The sequence below is a fragment of the Salvelinus fontinalis genome, chromosome 31 (genome assembly GCF_029448725.1).
Source record: "Salvelinus fontinalis isolate EN_2023a chromosome 31, ASM2944872v1, whole genome shotgun sequence".
In the NCBI taxonomy this organism is placed as follows: Eukaryota; Metazoa; Chordata; class Actinopteri; order Salmoniformes; family Salmonidae; genus Salvelinus; species Salvelinus fontinalis.
The window spans coordinates 45922676-45943663 of record NC_074695.1 but is presented as its reverse complement, the minus strand read 5'-3'; the positions used below and the strand labels follow the sequence as shown (position 1 = coordinate 45943663).

At 45.0% G+C, this 20988-nt stretch overlaps 1 protein-coding gene across 2 annotated transcripts in view; it reads right to left on the bottom strand.

Moving 5' to 3' along the window:
- LOC129830384 (cadherin-4-like) overlaps nt 1-20988 on the bottom strand; it is a 370018-nt gene that overhangs the window by 48986 nt on the left and 300044 nt on the right. For both annotated transcript variants that reach the window (XM_055892928.1, XM_055892929.1), the window contains 2 exons: nt 4019-4174; nt 1251-1395 (listed from right to left, as the gene is read on the bottom strand). In XM_055892928.1, the coding sequence (XP_055748903.1) occupies nt 1251-1395; nt 4019-4174 (301 nt within the window). The remainder of the gene's footprint in view (nt 1-1250; nt 1396-4018; nt 4175-20988) is intronic.

Here is a 20988-nt window from a genome sequence, read left to right as displayed (position 1 = left end):
TCCTCTCCTCTCCAGCAGTAGTTTCCATACAATTCTAATTACCAGAGATGGTGATATCATCCCAGTGACAGGCTCCGTCCAGAGATAATTCACACCACAGCCCACATCTCAAACTCCATTACATTTCAAAGCAGCATTTGTCAATGGGGCAGAGGAGAGAGAAGGAAGATTCCAAAGGACTCGGGAGAAAGGGAGAGGAAGAAATACCAGAGGAACACAGTGAGAGATAAAGGGCAGAAAGGGGCTTTGCTTTTGGTTTGGTTCAAACGAAGGAAAGCATAAATCTTCCACCCATCTCTCTCTCTCTCTCTCTCGCTCTGTCTCCCTTTCTGGAGAAAAAAATGGAGGAGAGATGGAGACTCACACCGTGTCACCCATCGCCTGGGTAATTTCATTAAACGCCACTCTTAGGGGGCTTAATGTGGACCCTTTCTCTGGGCGTCCTACTCTGTGCCTGACAGGATTAGAGCTCTAAATGACGCTTTAATTTGAAAACGAATTCAACTCAGTAATTGGCTTCCCACTGAAACCACTGGAGCTCTAGATTCTAAAACTATTTTTTTATGATTATTGTTTGGCTGCATGTCACGCATGCTACCGCCGAGGTTTGGGGATGTGCGTGTGTGTGTGTGTGTGCGTGCATGCGTCCTTGTGTTGGGGTGGGAGAGTTTGTAGCAAAATCGGTTCAGAGTGAGAAAGAGAGAGTAAGTGAGAAAAGTGAAGTAAACAGCTAGCCCCAGGAAACATCTTCAGATTTCAGATCACCGCTATTGCAATAAGTCCTGGCTCATCAGTCTTTCTCTCAATTTTTCACGCGCGCACGTGCACACAGCGCTCATCTCCCTCACGAGGGAACACATGAAATGAGTCAGTGGAGCTACAGCTTGGCACATTGAATCCTCAATATCCTCTCCCAGCCACAACATCCACTGCTTTATGGCCATGCAGCCCAGCACTAGAGCGGGCTAAATGAACACACTGCAGGACAGAAGCCCCCCATCGGAATAAATGCCTCTGGTCTATATCAAGTGGAATGCGAAGCATAATAAATCTATTAAAAAAATAATAAACATAAAAGTCCCGACTGGTATCCTCTTTGGGCTCAATTTTTCTCACGCAGAATAGAAAAGGAATGTACAAAGCCTGTTGTGAAACTCACTATTCTCTGCAGTGTGATTTATATAGTAACTTTGTTCCGTCCATGTTTGTGAGAAAGAGGTGGTGTTTTATCCCACCCTTCCTGTGTTTACCTGGCTTGGAGCCCTCGTCCACAGAGCCGTTGTAGACCTGGTTCTTGAATTCAGGCCGGTTGTCGTTCATGTCTATGACATAAATGTACAGGTCTATGGGGCTCTCCACCCGCTCACCATTCATGTTCACTGCATGGGCACGAAGCTGGGGGGGAGAGACAGAGACAGACAGAGAAAGAGAGGGTGAGTTAAGTTACCATTCACAAACTCAACATTGGTAACATGATATGCTTGATATGCAGTGTGGCAACCAGTACTATACACTGCATTAAGGCATATTTCTGAAAACCAACAGGAACAGAGATAAAAAAAACAATGTTGCATTGCATACATCAATTTTGCAGACCAATGGGCACCCAGCACCAATAATATATACCAGAAAAACAACAACTATGATTACATTTCATTTAAATGTAAAGTTCTGGGAGAGAAATGTCACACTCTACAATTTTGTTCTTTCTTATCTCCAACACCGACTCCTCAGAACTGGTGTCTTCAAAGTAACAAACACAACGACCTCCTTTATAAAAAGCTGACTTCCCTTAAAAATAGGATTTCTTTGTATCCTTCTTCTCCTGGTCTTCTTGGATCTCAGTCCAACATTCTGTGTTTATTTTGAATTGAGGGGAATCCCACAATCTCTTAACCTCTAGCCCACACCACAAACACTGCGATTTGATGTGAACCGCTGCCAGGCTCAGCTGTGTCCTGTCCGTGGGTCAATAGCAGCAGCCAACTCTAGGACTTCAAACACAGTTTGGACATGGAATTAATACCCAAATCGATACAGGCTGAGAAGCATGTCCAGATATCTGAAAGCAAAATGTTTTGATAAAGAACACTGCAGGAGAAAAATGCTGGTAACATAACTCAGTTATAGAGTATCTGTTAAGATTCCGGAAACATCCATGCTCTGTTTTCACTGCAGCCGGGGAGAGAGCCAAACTAACAGACTCAATTTTGAAAAATAAACAAAACATATTTTCAGATCTCTCTATAAAATCAGGGAGTTCCTGCACATACTGCTATTTGACCTTACTAGCATGTCTTAGATCAACAAAGAGGACTTATTCAACAACATCCCTTTAGACTGCGTGAAATAGTGAAGGTTTAGGAATGATATAGGGGACCCCTGGACTAATATCCCACTGCTACAGGCTAAGGCTGGCAAATATGTAGCCTGTTGGAACGTTTTGAGATGACTATCAACCGGATCCTGGAGCAGATATGGTAAGACCCATGTGATTCTCAAGAAGAAGAGAGAGAAAAAAAAAGTTGAGAGGAGAGGAATATCAAAGTTGGAGCCGCAGGTCCTCCACCTGTTCGATGCTTCTGATAAGATGGTCATAGCGATGCCTCGACCGCAGGGTTGTGGCCTCGTGACGGGAAATGGAATTAGGAGGAAGCTCCATCCATTTCCCTCCTCTAAGACAGGTGAACATCCTCTCCAATCTCTCTCCTACCCTCTATTCGCCGCCCTCCACTCCCCTCTTCTCTCCTCTCTGCATCTCACAAAAAATTGCATCAGCCAGGTCTCCTAAAGGTTAATTTGACTTAACTTTTTCCTCTGCATCGTCTGATCTGGCCCTGCACCCAATATCCGAGCTCTGCACTGGCACTCTGCTACACTGCAGCCTGGGAGCCCGCAAGCCCTTATCTCTCCCCCTGCGCCGCGGCATGCGGCCCCCACACCCTCATTCAATAACACCGCCAGTAAGAGATTACCAGCCGTGTTTAAAGAAGCCAAGATGTAATTCTGGGTCCGAATGAAAGTTATCATCTTGAAAGGGACCGGGTACGAGGGAGGAAACAACACACACCACGCCACGCACCGTGGCGCCCAGCACTTGGCACAGGCCAAGCATCCGATGGAGATAACACAAGACCCAGAACACTGACTTATTCCTTTTTTTTTTTAAGTATTTTTTTTTTATCTGATTGGATGCCCTGGCCTGCTATGAATCGGAGCGTGCTTATTTTGAAGACAAGAAAGTTTTGGTCTTCAAACTTTTCTTGTGTCTTTGTTTAATCCGTGTTATGAAATCAGAAACACACATTGAAAACCAACGTTGAATGAAAAAGCTGCCTACAAAGTCGCTTTGAGGAAGTATTAGTCATCTTCAAGGATATTACAGTTGTAAGATAATGAAAGGGAACGTTTACCACAAAATATAGCTCGTGTTCTGTTAGTCTTACGTACATAAAGGATAACGTATAGTTGCTGACTGTGTGGCTACATTCGGTTCTTTAATGGTGTCTGACAGAGACGCAGGTCCAGCTCTGACATCTTTGTCTCTTCCTCAACCTGTCTTCTTGCCCCCTCACCTCGCCCAACTGATGTACAGTTAGAGGATGCTATTCACCTCCATCCAGCCTGGGACTGAGCTTTAAGTCAAGCTGACGTCATCAAGCCTAGGCCTTTCCTAACAAATCACCCAATCGATCCTGCATCCTCCTGGAAAGCTGGACCTCCGAGCTCACTGAGTCCAACACATGCGTGGCAGACAGGATGGAGAGATGTGAGGAGCAAGGAGAAAGAGAAAGAGAGAGACACACAATTGTAGAGCGAAGCATGAATGAGTGGGTGACCAATTGTGGTAGAGTCATTCTCATGGTCTGTAGGGCGAGTGTTGGTACTTGGTCAATGTCATGTAGCTAGCCTCAGCCTTCACTCTCTCAATCAACAGTCCATCTGGACAACCTGCCAGCCTGTCACTAACTCATTACACGTGTGCGTGTGCGTGCGTAGATACGCGTGTGTGACTCACATGGTAGGATGATCTCCTCTCTCGGTCCAGGGGTTTGGTGACGAACATCTTCCCGGCAACAGGGTCGATACTGAACACCTCATTGGGTGGCTGGTCCGCTCCCACCCCCGTGATGCTGTACCGGATGGAGATGTTACGGTCCTGGTCCGAACGGATCTGCGACAAAACAGAGTAACGCACGGTCAGTTTTTACTCTGTGGTCTACTGCTGTTTCTGAAATCGGTTTCATCTTTCGAAGCACATTCAATCCATTGAGCAATATAGGAGATTGGAGAAATAACATTGCCTTGACAGTGCGTTATGAAATATGTGTTAGTTCCCTAGTGGTGGATGGTGATGCCGCATCGAAAAGTACCACACATTGATGGTACACCATAATCTCCTCCATGCCACTGCATCCATTGGTGTGACTGGTTAAGTGTTTATTCAGGACTAGATCATTATATACTGTAGAGGCTGGGAGACCAATGATACCGTGGGCCAGAGCCAGGGGACAATCATCAGATATTGTATATTCATCAAAAAGACACACAGGCACGCTCGCACACACACACACATACATACAAACACAAACACACACACACACAAACAAACACATCCATCATAACTCACAGCACTCCCAGCTATAGCTGTGAATTTCATTAGTGCTACAGAATGGTGCAGAACGCATTCTCTTTGGCACAACTGGAGTACTTCAGACTGGAAATTTAATATTTCTCTTTCTTTCAGTGGATAGAAAAAGAAATCAACATACATTTGCAAAGAGCATTTTTCTTCTGCTTGACAGCTGGAGTTTTAATAAACAGCTCTGTGCTTCGAACGCTGTCACGACGTGAGCAGAAAAAGACAAATAAGAAAATGAAAATGTCAAACTCTTCTCGTAAACACTTATTAAGGAAGTTTAGTTTAGCTTAGTTTATTAGGATCCCCATTAGCTACTGCACATGCAGCAGCTACTCTTCCTTTGGTTCACACAAAACATACAACTACATGACAAAGGACATTCAATAAAAATAAATAATACAAATTACATTTAAAAAAAGATATGAAAAATAAGAGTTATTTATTGGAAAGACACCAAGAAAAATACTATTTACACACTATTCATGTATATAATAGTATGATTATGTATGTATTTAAATTAGACCTTTAGAAGAGGAGAGGAGCTGTGATACAATATGTTTTTATCATCAGTTTCTTAAAGCTAAATGAGCTTTTTGCCTGAGTAACCACTGATGGCAGAGCATTCCACGATGACATGGCTCTATACATAACTGAGCGACTATATTCAATCTTTTTTTGTTTTGGAAACAGTAAAGAAACCCATAGTGGCGTGTCAAAAGTACGTGGACACTCCTTCAAATTAGTGGATTTGGCTATTTCAGCCACACCCATTGCTGACAGGTGTATAAAATCGAGCACACAGCCATGCAATCTCCATAGACAAACATTGGCAGTAGAATGGCCTTACTGAAGAGTTGAGTGACTTTCAACATGACACCGTCATAGGATGCCACCTCTCCAACAAGTCAGTTTGTCAAATGTCTGCCCTGCTAGAGCTGCCCCGGTCAACTGTAAGTGCTGTTATTGTGAAGTGGAAACGACTAGGAGTAACAACTTCTCAGCACTGAAGTAGTAGGCCACACAATCCCACGAGTGCTGAAGCACGTAGTGCGTAAAAATTGTTTGTCCTCGGTTGCAACACTCACTACTGAGTTCCAAACTGCCTCTGGAAGCAACGTCAGCACAATAACTGTTCGTCGGGAGCTTCATGAAATGGGTTTCCATGGTCTAGCAGCCGCACACAAGCCTACGATCACCATGCGCAACGCCAAGCGTCGGCTGGAGTGGTGTAAAGGTCGCCGCCATTGGTCTCTGGAGCAGTGGAAACGCATTCTCTGGCGTCCATCTGGCAGTCCGACGGACGAATCTGGTTTTGGAGGAAGCCAGGAGAACACCACCTGCCTGAATGGATAGCACCGACTGTAAAGTTTGGTGGAGGAGGTCTTGGGCTGTTTTTCATGGTTTGGGCTCGGCCTCTTAGTTCCAGTGAAGGGAAATCTTAACACCGCAGTATACAATGACATTCTAGACAATTATGTGCTTCCAACTTTGTGGCAACAGTTTGGGGAAGGCCCTTTCCTGTTTACGCATAGCAATGCCCCGTACACAAAGCGAGGTCCATACAGAAATGGTTTGTGGAGATCGGTGTGGAAGAACTGACCTGAACCCCATCGAGCACCTTTGGGATGAATTGGAACGCCGACTGCGAGTCAGGCCTAATCGCCCAACATCAGTGCCCGACCTCACTAATGCTTGTGACTGAATGGAAGCAAGGTCCGTCATCTAGTGGAAAGCCTTCCCAGAAGAGTAGAGGCTGTTATATTAATGCCCATGATTATGGAATGAGATGTTCGATGAGCAGGTGTCCACGTACTTTTGGTGATGCAGTGTGTGTTTGTTTGATTATACAATAACACATAAATCTTTCTAAAAAAGACTAGAAGAGATGTAGTCAATTCCTCTTCAACCCTAAACCATGAAGTACTACCATACATATTGTTGATGTTAGTTCTATGTGTGCAGTTAAGGGCTAGGTGTGGTGCTTTGTTTTGAGCCAGCTGCAACTTTGTTTGGTCTACCTTTGCTGCACCTGACCATATTACTGTAATCAAGATCGGACAAGACCAGAGCTTGAACAACTAGTACAGTTGATGTTTGTGTAAAATGTTGATATGACTTGACCATAAATCAACAGTCAGTATCTGGTGTGGCCACCAGCTGCATTAAGTACTGCAGTGCATCTCCTCCTCATGGACTGCACCAGATTTACCAGTTCTTGCTGTGAGATGTTACCCCACTCTTCCACCAAGGCACCTGCAAGTTCCCGGACATTTCTGGGGGGAATGGCCCTAGCCCTCACCCTCCGATCCAACAGGTCCCAGACGTGCTCAATGGAATTGAGATCTGGGCTCTTCACTGGCCATGGCAGATCACTGACTTTCCTGTCTTGCAGGAAATCACGCACAGAACGAGCAGTATGGCTTGTTGCATTTTCATGCTGGAGGGTCATGTCAGGATTAGCCTGCAGGAAGGGTACCACATGAGGGAGGAGGATGTCTTTCCTGTAACGCACGTGGTTGAGGTTGCCTGCAATGAGAACAAGCTCAGTCCGATGATGCTGTGACACACCGCCCCAGACCATGACGGACCCTCCAAATCGATCCCGCTCCAGAGTACAGGCCTCGGTGTAACGCTCATTCCTTCGACGATAAACGCGAATCCAACCATCACCCATGGTGAGTCAAAACCATGACTCGTCAGTGAAAAGCACTTTTTGCCAGTCCTGTCTGGTCCAGCGACGGTGGGTTTGTGCCCATAGGCGATGTTGTTGCCGGTGATGTCTGGTGAGGACCTACCTTACAACAGGTCTACAAGCCCTCAGTCCAGCCTCTCTCCGCCTATTGCGGACAGTCTGAGCACTGATGAAGGGATTGGGCGTTCCTGGTGTAACTCGGGCAGTTGTTGTTGCCATCCTGTACCTGTCCCGCAGGTGTGATGTTCGGACGTACCGATCCTGTGCAGGTGTTGTTACATGTGGTCTGCCACTGTGAAGACGATCAGCTGTCCGCCCTGTCTCCCTGTCTTAGGTGTCTCACAGAATATATATTTTTCTTTATTTGTACTATTTTCTACATTGTAGAACAATAGTGAAGATATCAAAATATGAAATAACACATGGAATCATGTAGTAACCAAAAAAGTGTTTATCAAATCAAAATATATTTTAGATTCTTCAAAGTAGCCACCCTTTGCCTTAATGACAGCTTTGCATTCTCTTAACAAGCTTCATGAGGTAGTCACCTGGAATGCTTTTCCAACAGTCTTGAATGAGTTCCCACATATGCTGAGCACTTGTTGGCTACTTTTCCTTCGCTCTGCGGTCCAACTCATCCCAAACCATCATAATTGGGTTGAGTTGGGTAATTTGAGGCCAGGTCATCATTCCATCTCCCTCCTTCTTGGTCAAATAGCCCTTACACAGCCTGGAGGTGTGTTTTGGGTCATTGTCCTGTTGAAAAACAAATGATGGTGGGACTAAGGGCAAATAAGATGGGATGACGTATCACTCCAGAATGGTTAAGTGTGCCTTGAATTCTAAATAAATCATAGACAGTGTCACCAGCAAAGCACCCCCACACACGGGGGTAACCACACATGCGGATATCAACTGTTCACCTACTCTGCGTCTCACAAAGACACGGCGGTTGGAACCAAAAACTCAAATTTGGACTCATCAGACCAAAGGACAGATTTCCACCGGTCTAATGTCAATTGCTCGTGTTTCTACGCCCAAGCTAGTCACTTCTTATTATTGGAATCCTTTAGTAGTGGTTTCTTTGCAGCAATTGGACCATGAAGGCCTGATTCAAGCAGTCTCCTCTGAACAGTTGATGTGGAGATGTGTCTGTTACTTGAACTCCGTGAGGTGCAATCTGAGGGTCAGTTAATTGCCAATTTCTGAGGCTGGCAACTCTAATGAACTTATCCTCTGCAGCAGAGGTAACTCTGGGTCTTCCTTTCCTGTGGCGGTTGTCATGAGAGCCAGTTTCATCATATGATAGTTTTTGCGACTGCAATTGAAGAAACTTTCAAAGTTCATTACATTTCCGGATTGACTGACCTTCATGTCTTAAAGTAATGATAGACTGTCGTCTTGGCTTATTTGAGCTGTTCTTGCCATAATATGGACTTGGTCTTTTACCAAATAGGGATATCTTCTGTATACCACCTCCTACCTTGTCACAACACAACTGATTGGCTTAAACGGATTAAGAAGAAAATATATTCCACAAGTTAACTTTTGACAATGCATACCTGTTAATTGAAATACATTCTCTCAACAGCTGGTTGAGAGAATGCCAAGAGTGTGCAAAGCTGTCATAAAGGCAGAGGGTGGCTACTTTGAAGAATCTAAAATCTTAAATATATTTTGATTTGTTTAACAATTTTAGCAAACTTATACATTTTTAAAAAGTGAAATATCACATTTACATAAGTATTCAGACCGTTTACTCAGAACTTTGTTGAAGCACCTGTGGCAGCGATTACAGCCTCGAGTCTTCTTGGGTACGACACTACAAGCTTGGCACACCTGTATGGATGGATAGGTCCACCAGCTGGTCAAATGTAAGGATGGTGTCCCTGCAGTCTAGCTCCCGACGAACGTCCTTGCGTAGACTACACCTGTAGTGGTCGATCAGGGCCCGCTCATTCCATCCCGCGCCGGCGGCCAGAGTTCGAAAGTCCAGTGCAAAGTTTTGTGCGCTCCTCATCCCCTGGCTAAGATGAAACAAGCGTTCCCCCGCCGCTCTCCCTTCAGTTGGATGAACGAAAACCGCCCGGAAGCGGCGGGCGAAATCCTCATAGTTGTCCAACGCCGCTCCTTCCCTTCCCCAGACGGCGTTGGCCCATTCAAGCGCTTTCCCAGATAGACGGGAGATGAGGGCGTTCACACTCTCGCGTCCCGAAGGAGCCGGGTGGACGGTTGCCAGGTAGAGCTCCAGCTGGAGTAGGAACCCCTGGCACCCGGCAGCCGTCCCATCATATTCCCTCGGGAGCGCAGGCCGAATCCCACTGGGTCCAGGTGAAGGAGGGGTGGACAGCAGTGTGGGTTGTTGTGGGAGCTGGGGTGATGATGATGGGGTTGCTGGAAAACCCCCTCTCTCCCATCGCTCCATGGTTTGCAGCATGCGATCCATGGCTGTGCCGAGACTTTGCAACATAGTCACGTGCTGCTGGATGCGCTCCTCCACAGGTAGAGGAGGGCTGTGTGCACCTGCTGACTCCATTAGGTCGGGTGCGTGTTTCTGTCAAAAGTCTAGGTGATGCTGGTAAGGCGGAGTCAGGCGCAGGACACCGAGATGAGTAATAGCCGTAACTTCACTCAAAAACAACATTCCATGAAGGAGACAAATAATCCAGTTCACAAAACGAGACAATAACAATCACGCACAAAATCAAGGGGGAAACCAGAGGGTTAAATAGTGGAACGATGATTATGGAATGGAAACCAGGTGTGTACGATGAAGACAAGACAAATAGAAAATGAAACGTGGATCGGTGGCGACTAGAAAACCGGTGACGTCGACCGCCGAACGCCGCCCGAACAAGGAGAGGGACCAACTTCGGCGGAAGTCGTGACATGGAGTCATTTTATCAGCTTTATTTGACTTTTTCTCAGATCTTATACATTCAAATCGTAATAATTGTCTGGAGCAATATATGTAAAAACAATATATAAAGAAATCCATATTATACAGCAAATCTCAATGTAAGTCAATTGCGAGTGAGGCCTGCTACAACATTCTCCCCCTTTCTGTCCCTCTCTCACAAGCACACGTGTCTACATGATGCTATATGATTTTTTTTTTATTTAACTAGGCAAGTCAGTTAAGAACAAATTCTTATTTACAATGACAGCCTACCGGGGAACAACTGCCTTGTTCAGGGGCAGAACGACAGATTTTAACCTTGTTAGCTCGGGGATTCGATCCAGCAACCTTTCAGTTACTGGCCCAACACTCCAACCGGCTACCTGCCGCCCCATATATAGTAAAAGGACTTGAATGGGTTAAGAATAAACCGTTTCTGAGAACTCAGGTTGGCATTTATTGAGATGACTCATGTAGAGGTTAGCTGACACAGCCACAAAGTCATAAAATCGTGTTTTAAACCTAACCACCCTGCTAACCTTAATGCCTAACCCTAACCTTAAATTAAGACCAGGGCCAAGACGAGGGCAAGACTCATGACAATAAACGTCAACCTACGAGAAAAACAAAGATGAACCTAAGGAGAGAATAGCTGGTGATATACTACACACATGACTGTGCAAACACACAAACACGCTTGCACACACACACACACACACGGACCCACCCACCCACCCCCCTCCAGAGCAGAAGAGCTACTAAGTACATTAAGTTAATTGCACGGAGTGTGATTTGGGCTGAATTGGAGAGTAATTGGGCTTCATTTGAGGGAGTCTTTCAATTTATCTCCCGCATAAGGTGCTAGCCAGCCCTCCAACTTCCTTCCATTAGAGGAAAGAGAGCTAGTGCTACTATTTCACACATATACACACCCACTCCTCCTATCCCACCACCTCTCCTCCAACCAGTGACTATTTCAGGAGCGAGCCGCGAGTGGTCGTAAAGAGAAAGACAAAGTTGTCTCCATCTTTCAGCACTCATGGTACCAATTTGACAGTACTTTTGACCCACTAGGATCCTGGCCCAGGGAGAGAATAGCCTGAGACTAACCAGGGAAGGACTAGGACATCGTGTGTCAGACAGCTGTCATCCAGACTGATCCTAGCATCACCATAACAACCTGTCATCATCACCAGGATCATCATCATCGTCCTCCTCCTCCTCCTCCTCCCTCCACTCTCAATACGTTGTAACAATATGGTCTCCCACACAAACCCACAGTCCTCTCTGGAGCAACTACTACTTACATACAGCAAACACACACACACACACACACACACACACACACACACACACACACACACACACACACACACACGTGCGTCCTTGCGCAAAGGCCTATGCTCCAACGCAGTGAATTACTTGAAAGCTGGCGGCTATGGTAATTAACAAACCGTTTTTTTACGGATTGCCTACTAGTACTTCAAAGACTTTCCATCCTCAAAATAACAACAACAAACAGAGGAGAGAGGGCTATAGGTGTAACTAGCAGCTGGGTTGAACTCTCCCTCCCCTAACTACTGTCCTCCATGCTCATTTAGCTGAAGCATTAAGGCGGGGCGGGAGGATGGAAACCTTACCGACTTAATTTGCTGCTTCCAGTCCACAATTCTCCACGGCTAAACTACTGTATCTCTCCTGCCTCTCCTGCCTCTCTCCTTCTCTCCATTTCAGGGACAGAAACCATGCATGAAAAAATGTAATTACTCCAATCCGTTGGCTTTGGCAGCAGCGCATAAATCCTTCCCAGTTAGAAGTGATAGCACTCCTTCATTTCTTTCCCCGTTCCTCCCGCCCCCTGATTTCCCACCCGCTTCCGAGTCCTCCTGCTTGGGGGAGAATCAGCTGAACGCATGTCTCCCTGGTCATTCCAGCCAATTACCTTCCCCTCCCACAACGTTCACACAACATCAGTGCAACGCTAAGGGGCACTGTCAAAAAAATCCCAGTCATTTGATTCCACTGTATCTTGTGTGAGTTGTGTGTCACCGTGGGTGTGTGTGTCAGAGTGGGTGTGTCACTGTGGGCATGTGAGACGTGCTTACACACTCACAGCCCTCCGCTGGGTAATGAATGATAAAGGGACTCATTTTGAAAGGCGCTAATAATCAAGAACAGTTTTCCCTCCCCCCTCTCTCTCTCTCTGTCTCATTCCCTCTCCTCTTGTTAGAGACAAAGGGGTGTGTGTGTGTGTGTGTGTGTGTGTGTGTGTGTGTGTGTGTGTGTGTGTGTGTGTGTGTGTGTGTGTGTGTGAATGTGAGACAGTATAACGTCTCTCGTCAGAACGCAGACACTGGTTAAATGACCTATTTGTCGACGGATCAAAGCAATTCTCCTCATTACTGAAAACTTGTCTGAGTAATAAGGAGATCTTATCAGCGAGCTGAGCTACCCTCTGCTTGGCAAAACTGAATCAAATGAGAAACTATCGCGCTGCCGGCTCTCCAGGGAAAACAAGGGAGAGGAAAGGGGGGGGGGGGGGGTGAATAATAGAGAGGAGGAATAGGATAGAGGAGTGATGCTCTCTGTACTGCTGCTGGGTACAGAGAGGAGGGGGGGAATCAGCTCCTAAATGTTCCTGCGTCATTTCCATTTCTATCGTATTTGCACAGCGTTGTTTACTAATGCTCAGTATAAAACAATGTAATTTTATATAGTATTGTATCATCTTTCCTGCTCTCACTTGAAATAGACCTTCTTTACTTTTTAGAATAATCGTCTATATATTTTGTATGTAGAAAGACTGAAACACATTGAATCCATGATCTTATGAATGAACACTGTATCTAATCCAGGTGTGGTATTTGTACCCACGGTCTGTCTGTCTGTGTATTAATGATGGGGCAAAATGTACATTTCCGCCTAAATAGGCATACCGAAAGTAATTATTTTTCATGAGACGGCCATAAACAATAACTGGAAATGCCGCATAGTTTTTAGAAAGTTCTGGAACTCACCTTTCTGGTTAAAAATAGTTATAATTTGCCGAGGTGTACACATTTTTGAGGACACACGCTAAAGTACACTGTCAAAATATTAGGAGAATATGAAAAATCATATATAAATGTTTACTATTCAACACAAGTGAGGCAATAGGGCTTGAAATTACTGTTACTATATTTAGAAAGCATTTCAATCAAATTATAAACGACTTACTATAAGGTTTCACCATTATAAATGTAAAATAAATGATCATACTTAGTGACAGTACAATATTGTCACCATTTCATATAACTGATGACAGACTTTTTCTACTCAATGTCCTCTGAGCAGCGCTGAGTCACCATTCAAAGACGTTACAACTTCAGCTTTAAGCACAGAGTGATTTCGTCCGTTTGTGACCAAGAGAAAGTGGTCTTGTTTCAATTCTACAAATTAGTTATAAATATTTTTCCTGTTGACAGCTAGAAATCCATCTGAAAAGACCCCAGCAAGAGGAAACTACTATTGCTGCATCCTCTGTCTAGACTCTTCCGTTTCATATGCACTATTGCATGTGCAGCTGTGAGTTTCACAGGCACAATAAATCGCTTTTTTTTTTTGTCTGGATAGGCCAGAAAAGAGTGACACGATGCTTGAAATGCAAATAATCGATTTCCAGTGTCTGTGAAACTGCGCTTGCAAACGCGCATACGAATCGGGACAACTAGCGGTTTTAGGGAGTGTAAGGCAATTGATGTGCCGTTCAAAGAGCTTGCTGCACACAGAAATATCGTTCGGAACCGTTCCAGAATCGCTCAAAGTCCCCTATATAGGGAACTTAACATCTAAGAGGTTTTATGGGCTGAGCTAGTGCTAGTGGAGATGACAGCTTGGATTCCTGAGGAGAATTCGCCCTGGGGGTTTAGCGTTGGCTAGCTAGTTCCTGCAGGGTTTAGCGCTGTTGTCGGAAACTAAAGCTCACGGAGCACCGGACGTCTCTGTTTCATGTGATAGGAGTGCATTCCGAGCACGGGATTGTAGCACTGTGTGTGTGTGTGTCCAGTTAGAGCCCTTCTTAGCTTAGCTCAGCCCACACAATACTCACCATGGCAGATTGAGAGAGAAGGAGAGAGACGCAAACAAAGAGAGGTATGTAAAAGCATACATGTACATACCGTGCTTTAATTAAGAAAGTTTTCACACCCCTTGACTTTTTCCCCCACATTTTGTCAGGCCAAATAAACAGTGCCTTTTGGAAAGTTCACACCCCTTGACTTTTTTCCCACATTTTGTTAGGTTACAGCCTTTTTCTAAAATGGATTCAACTGTCACCTCCCTGACCAAGGCCCTTCTCCCCCAATTGCTCAGTTTGGCCGGGCCGCCAGCTCTAGGAAGAGTCTTGATAGTTACAAACTTCTTCCAATTAAGAATGATGGAGGCCATTGTGTTCTTGGGGACCTGTCTCGGAGCTCTACGGACAATTCCTTCGACTTCATGATCTCATGGTTTTTGCTCTGACATGCACTGTCAACTGTGGGACCTCAATTCAATTTACCACAGGTGGACTCCAATCAGGTTGTAGAAACATCTCAAGGATGATCAATGGAAACAGGACGCACCTGAGCTCAATTTCGAGTCTAATAGCAAAGGGTCTGAATATTTATGTAAATATGGGATTTCTGTTTTTATTTTTGATACATTTGCAAACATTTAAAAATCCTGTGCTTTGAATGCACTCCTATCACATGTGTAGATTGCTGAGGACTTTTTTGTATTTAATACATTTTAGAATAAGGCTGTAATGTAACAAAAATGTGGAAAAAGTCAAGGGGCCTGAATACTTTCCTAAGGCACTGTACACTGAAGTTGCAACCAAGAATACATTGAATATTCCTGAGTGGTCTATTTTACAATTTTGAGTGAAATCGTCTTGAAAATCTATGGCCAGACTTGAAAATGTCTGTCTAGCAATGATCAACAACCAACTTGACAGAGCTTGAATCATTTTTTAAAAAGAATAATGTGCAAATATTGTACAATCTAGTTGTGGAAAGCGCTTTGAGACTTTCCCAGAAAGACTCACAGCTGTAATCGCTGCCAAAGGGGATTCTAACATGTATTTATTTTTCAATAAATGTACAAAAATGTCAAAAAACGTCTTTTCACTTTGTCACTATGGGGTGTAGTGTGTGTAGATGGGTGAGAAAAAACATATACTTAATTCATTTTGAATGTAGGCTGTAACACAACAACACGTGGAATAAGTCAAAGGGTATACTTTCATAAGGCACTGTACATACTGTAGTAGGTACATACTGTACACCATATGTATCACACTTTTTATTAACTAGGCAAGTCAGACAAAAACAAATTCTTATTTACAATGACGGCCTACCCCAGCCAAACCCTAATCCGGACGACGCTGGGCCAATTGTGTGCCGCCCTATGGGAACACACACACATGCACGCACAAGCACACACCCCACACACGCCAGAAAGTAAAGGGGAGATGAGAAGCCAGTTGGAGACTGGGAGAAGTCAAAACTCCACCACATATCAACGAGACATGTTTCTGTTTGAGAGAGGGAGGTTGTGACGTATACTGCTGTCTGAACCGCTGGAGATCACACTGGCACCTGGGGTCATGACCCCAGCTAAACCTTCTCCCATTGGACAAGATCTGTCCAACCGTATTCACTAAACGTCAGAGTCCTACTAACTAAACAGTGCTACAGACAAGTCATAACATGACTGGTGCGTTTGATCCAGACATGTTCAAAACACCACTATTGCCTGGATTTGGTAATACAGAACATGCAATATATTGTCAGAGTCGCCTGCAACGCCCAAAGAACAACATTGCCATCTACAGCCGGCATTGGCCAGGGAGTGGTTCCAACATTGGCCGTGTGTTATTGTTTGAGTTGAGGTTTGAAATGTGGGTGAATGAGCATGAACGTACTCACACGCTTGCGCGCATGCACACGCACAAAACCACACGCACACACACACACACACACACAAAAACACACACGTGAAACCACACACACACACACACACACACACAGACACAGACACAAGCATACACAATACAATAATATTGCCTTCTTTGCAATCCTCACAACCCAATAAGCCATCTATGGAACAAAATAGTGGATTAAACGACAAATGAAAAAGGAATACTTATTTGGACTTGGAATTAGTTTACAGCTTTGTATATAATCTGTAAAAACCTCAAACCATTAAAAGGATTCTCTATAAAAGAATATCTCTTTAGATATTTTCAAAAGAAAAAGTCCCATTTCCTACTTTTATATTAGGACAAATAAATATTTGTCAAATTATATTTGAACTTGTACAGACTTGCAAAACATTATATATATATTTTTTTTGGGGGGGGGTAATCATTTGGACAGTCTTAAAAAGCGGCGCGATTACGAAATGACACTCACGTCTACGAATGTCTCTCTCTTTCTCAGTGCTTTGTGTTGTGTTAGGGTCTCCCAACAACAAGTATTTATGAAAGAAGAAGATGCAGAGAAGTGGAGATGCAGTTGCCTTGGTACTACAACCTACAGTTAGTCCTGATGTACACACACACACACACATTATCTGGCCTGTCGTAACTGTGACAATTAGGGACTGTGGTCTGCCTGGTGTTCAAAGGGACTGACATTCAACCACGAGGAATCAGGATCTGCAGCCCGCCAAAAACACATACGCACATGTGCACGCGCGCACACACACACACACACACGCTCACAAGAATCTGCTGGATATCTACCCGAAAGCAGCAAATATCGACATCTCTCCGCGAAAGCAGCAAAAACAACAGAGTACAGCCCGACAAGCAGGTGGACTTACAGATAAGATCATTTCTGGGACACCGTAAAGTCCATAGAGAACAAGAGCACCTCATTCCAGCTGCCCACTGCACCGGGGATAGGAAACACAGTCACCACTGATAAATCTACGACAACCGATCATTTTAATACGGCTGGCCATGCTTTCCACCTGGCTACACCTACCCCGGAAAACAGCTCTGCACCCCCTGCAGCAACTTGCCCAAGCCCCCCCCCCACTTCTCCTTCACCCAAATCCAGACAGCTGATGTTCTGAAAGAGCTGCAAAATCTGGATCCCTACAAATCAGCTGGGCTAGATAATCTGGACCCTCTCTTTCTAAAATGATCCGCCGAAATTTTTGCAACCCCTATTACTAGCCTGTTCAACCTCTTTCGTATCGTCTGAGATCCCCAAAGATTGTAAAGCTGCTGCGGTCATCCCCCTCTGCTGTGGTCATCCCCCTCTTGCTGAGGTCATCCCCCTCTTCAAAAGCCAAGTAAACAAACAGATCACCGACCATTTCAAATCCCACCGTACCTTCTCCACTATGCAATCTGGTTTCCGAGCTGGTCATGGGTGCACCTCAGCCACGCTCAAGGTCCTAAACGATATCATAACCGCCATCGATAAAAGACAGCACTGTGCCGCCATCTTCATCGACCTCGCCAAGGCTTTTGACTCTGTCAAATCACTGCCGGCAGACTCAATAGCCTTGGTTTGTCAAATGACTGCCTCGCCTGGTTCCCCAACTACTTCTCAGATAGAGTTCAGTGTGTCAAATCGGAGGGCCTGTTGTCAAGACCTCTGGCAGGCTCTATGGGGGTGCCACAGGGTTCAATTCTCGGACCAACTCTTATCTCTGTATTAATCAATGATGTCACTCTTGCTGCTGGTGATTCTCTGAATCACCTCTACGCAGTCGACACCATTCTGTATACATCTGGCCCTTCTTTGGATACTGTGTTAACAAACCTCCAAACAAGTTTCAATGCCATACAACCCTCCTTCCGTGGCCTCCAACGCTTTTAAATGCTAGTAAAACTAAATGCACGCTCTTCAACCGATTGCTGTGTGCACCCGCCCGCACGACTAGCATCACTACTCTGGACGGTTCTGACTTAGAATATGTGGACAACTACAAATACCCAGGTGTCTGGTTAGACTGTAAATTCTCCTTCCAGACTCACATTAAGCATCTCCAATCCAAATCGGCTTCCTACTTCGCAACAAAGTCTCCTTCGCTGCCAAACATACCCTCGTAAAACGGACTATCCTACCGATCCTCGACTTCGGCGACGTCATTTACAAAATAGCCTCCAACACTCTACTCAGCAAACTGGATGTAGTCTATCACAGTGCCATCCGTTTTGTCACCAAAGCCCCATACACTATCCACCACTGCGACCTGTATACTCTCGTTGGCTGGCCCTCGCTACATATTCGTTGCCAAACCCACTAGCTCCAGGTCATCTATACGCCTTTGCTAGGTAAAGCCCTGCCTTATCTCAGCTCGCGGGTCACCATAGCAACACCCACCTGTAGCACGTGCTCCAGCAGGTATATTTCACTGGTCATCCCCAAAGCCAACACTTCCTTTGGCTGTCTTTCCTTTCAGTTCTCTGCTGCCAATGACTGGAACGAAATGCAAAACTCACTGAAGTTGGAGACTTATATCTCCCTCTCTAACTTTAAGCATCAGCTGTCTGAGCAGCTTACCGATCACTGTACCTGTACACAGCCAATCTGTAAATAGCACACCCAACTACCTCATCCCCATATTGTTATTTATCTTCTTGTTCTTTTGCACCCCAGTATCTCTACTTGCCCTTCATCATCTGCACATCTATCACGCCAGCGTTAATGCTAAATTGTAATTATTTCGCCTCTATGGCCTATTTATTGCCTTACCTCCCTAATCTTCTACACTTGCACACACTGTACATAGATTTTTTTCTATTGTGTTATTGACCGTACGTTTGTTTATGTGTAACTCTGTGTTGTTGTTTTTGTCGCACCTCTTGGCTTGATCTTGGCCAGGTCGCAGTTGTTCTCAACTGGCCTACCTGGTTAAATAAAGGTGAAATAATGAAATGTTTTTTTAAAAATCCATCAGGTCACTGCAACCAGAGAGGCATCAGAGTGGCAGTGGCCTGTTGTTGCTTTCCACATATAAACAATCAGTTAAACGCACAGACACACGCAAATACACGCGCGCACACTCACGCAAGCATGTGTGTGTGTGTGATACAGACTAATATGTGGCCTGTGTGCGGGCTCTGGGTGAGGAGGGCGATAGCAATACAATACCCTTCTCTCTATTAGTGAAAGGAACTAATTAATGGGTGTTAAGCAGGGAATGACTTTTCCAATTATTGCCTTAGCGGGACACAGTGGTTAAAGGAGCCTGGTACTGAATAGTTGAGGCTTATGGTAAATTAGGAACCCTATTCTCCCTGTAGGTAACAATGGTCTGACTCTCCTCATTCTCTCTCCTCTGCTCTGGGAGGGAAGAATGGAGAGAGCGCAGCCTTTTATAATGGCGGAGAAAGCAATGTTTCTCTATTTCTCTCTCTTTCCCTCTCTTTCTGTCTCGTTGATTATGTAGGATTGATTGAATTGTGAAATCAGAGAGGGATGGATGAGTTCCTTAGCTGCTCCTAGAGGCTTTGCACAAGCTGACTCTGTCAGGGCAGAGAGACAGAGGGGTGAATGTGTGGCTACTGCACTTTCCTCACCATTTAGCCCCCCCACACCCCACCCATTCCTCCACTCTTCTCTCCCCCCTCTCTCTTCATCCAATCCCTCCACTCATACTCGGAGTCCATCAGGCCGCAGTGAGGAGGAGGGATGCAGAGTAGAGAGAAAATGGGGGCAGAACGAGTGAGAGGGGAAAAGGATGTGGGAGGGGTGAAGACATTGCATCAGCAGAATCCTACAGTGGGGTATGAGCCTTAACTGGCTGGCCACTGAACAATAGAAATGTAGCCAGGGGTATACTGTGCCTTGATTTGGAGCTTGTGGAGACACTAACCTGGCTAGAGAAGTGATTATAGAGGGGAAGGCCAACATACAGTGCATTCGGAAAGTATTCAGACCCCTTGACTGTTTCCACATTTTGTTGACTTCTTCTAATTAAATCGTTTTTTCCCCCCTCTTCAATCTACACACAATACTCCATAATAACAAAGCAAAAACCAGGTTTTTAGAAAACTGAAATGTCACATTTACATACGTATTCAGACCCTGTACTCAGTACTTTGTTGAAGCGCCTTTGGCAGCAATTACAGACTTGAGTATTATTGGGTATGACACTACAAGCTTGACACACTTGTATTTGGGGAGTTACTCCCATTCTTCTCTGCAGATCCTCAGGTGTGTTCCTTTTCAATTGATGTCTAATCAATTGAATTTACCACAGGTGAACTCCAATCAAGTTGTAGAAACATCTCAAGGATGATTAATGGAAACAGGATGCACCTGAGCTCAATTTCCAGTCTCATAGCAAAGGGTCTGAATATTTATGTAAATAAGACATTTCTGTTTTTTACTTGTAATAAATTAGCGAGAGGGAAAAAAAGCATGGTGGTGGCAGCATCATGTTGTGGGGGTGTTTTTCAGCTGCATGGACTTAGAGACTAGTCAGGTCTCTAAGTACAGAGAGATCCTTGATAAAAACTTGCTCCAGAGTGCTCAGGACCTCAGACTGAAGCGAAGGTTCAACATTCCAACAGGACAAAGACCCCAAGCAGACAGCCAAGACAACGCAGGAGTGACTTCGGGACAAATCTTTGAAGGTCCTTGAGTGGCTCAGCCAGAGCCCGGACTTGAACCCGATCAAATATCTCTGGAGAGACCTGAAAATAGAAGCAATGCTCACCATCCAACCTGACAGAGCTTGAGAGGATCTGCAGAGACGAATGGGAGAAAC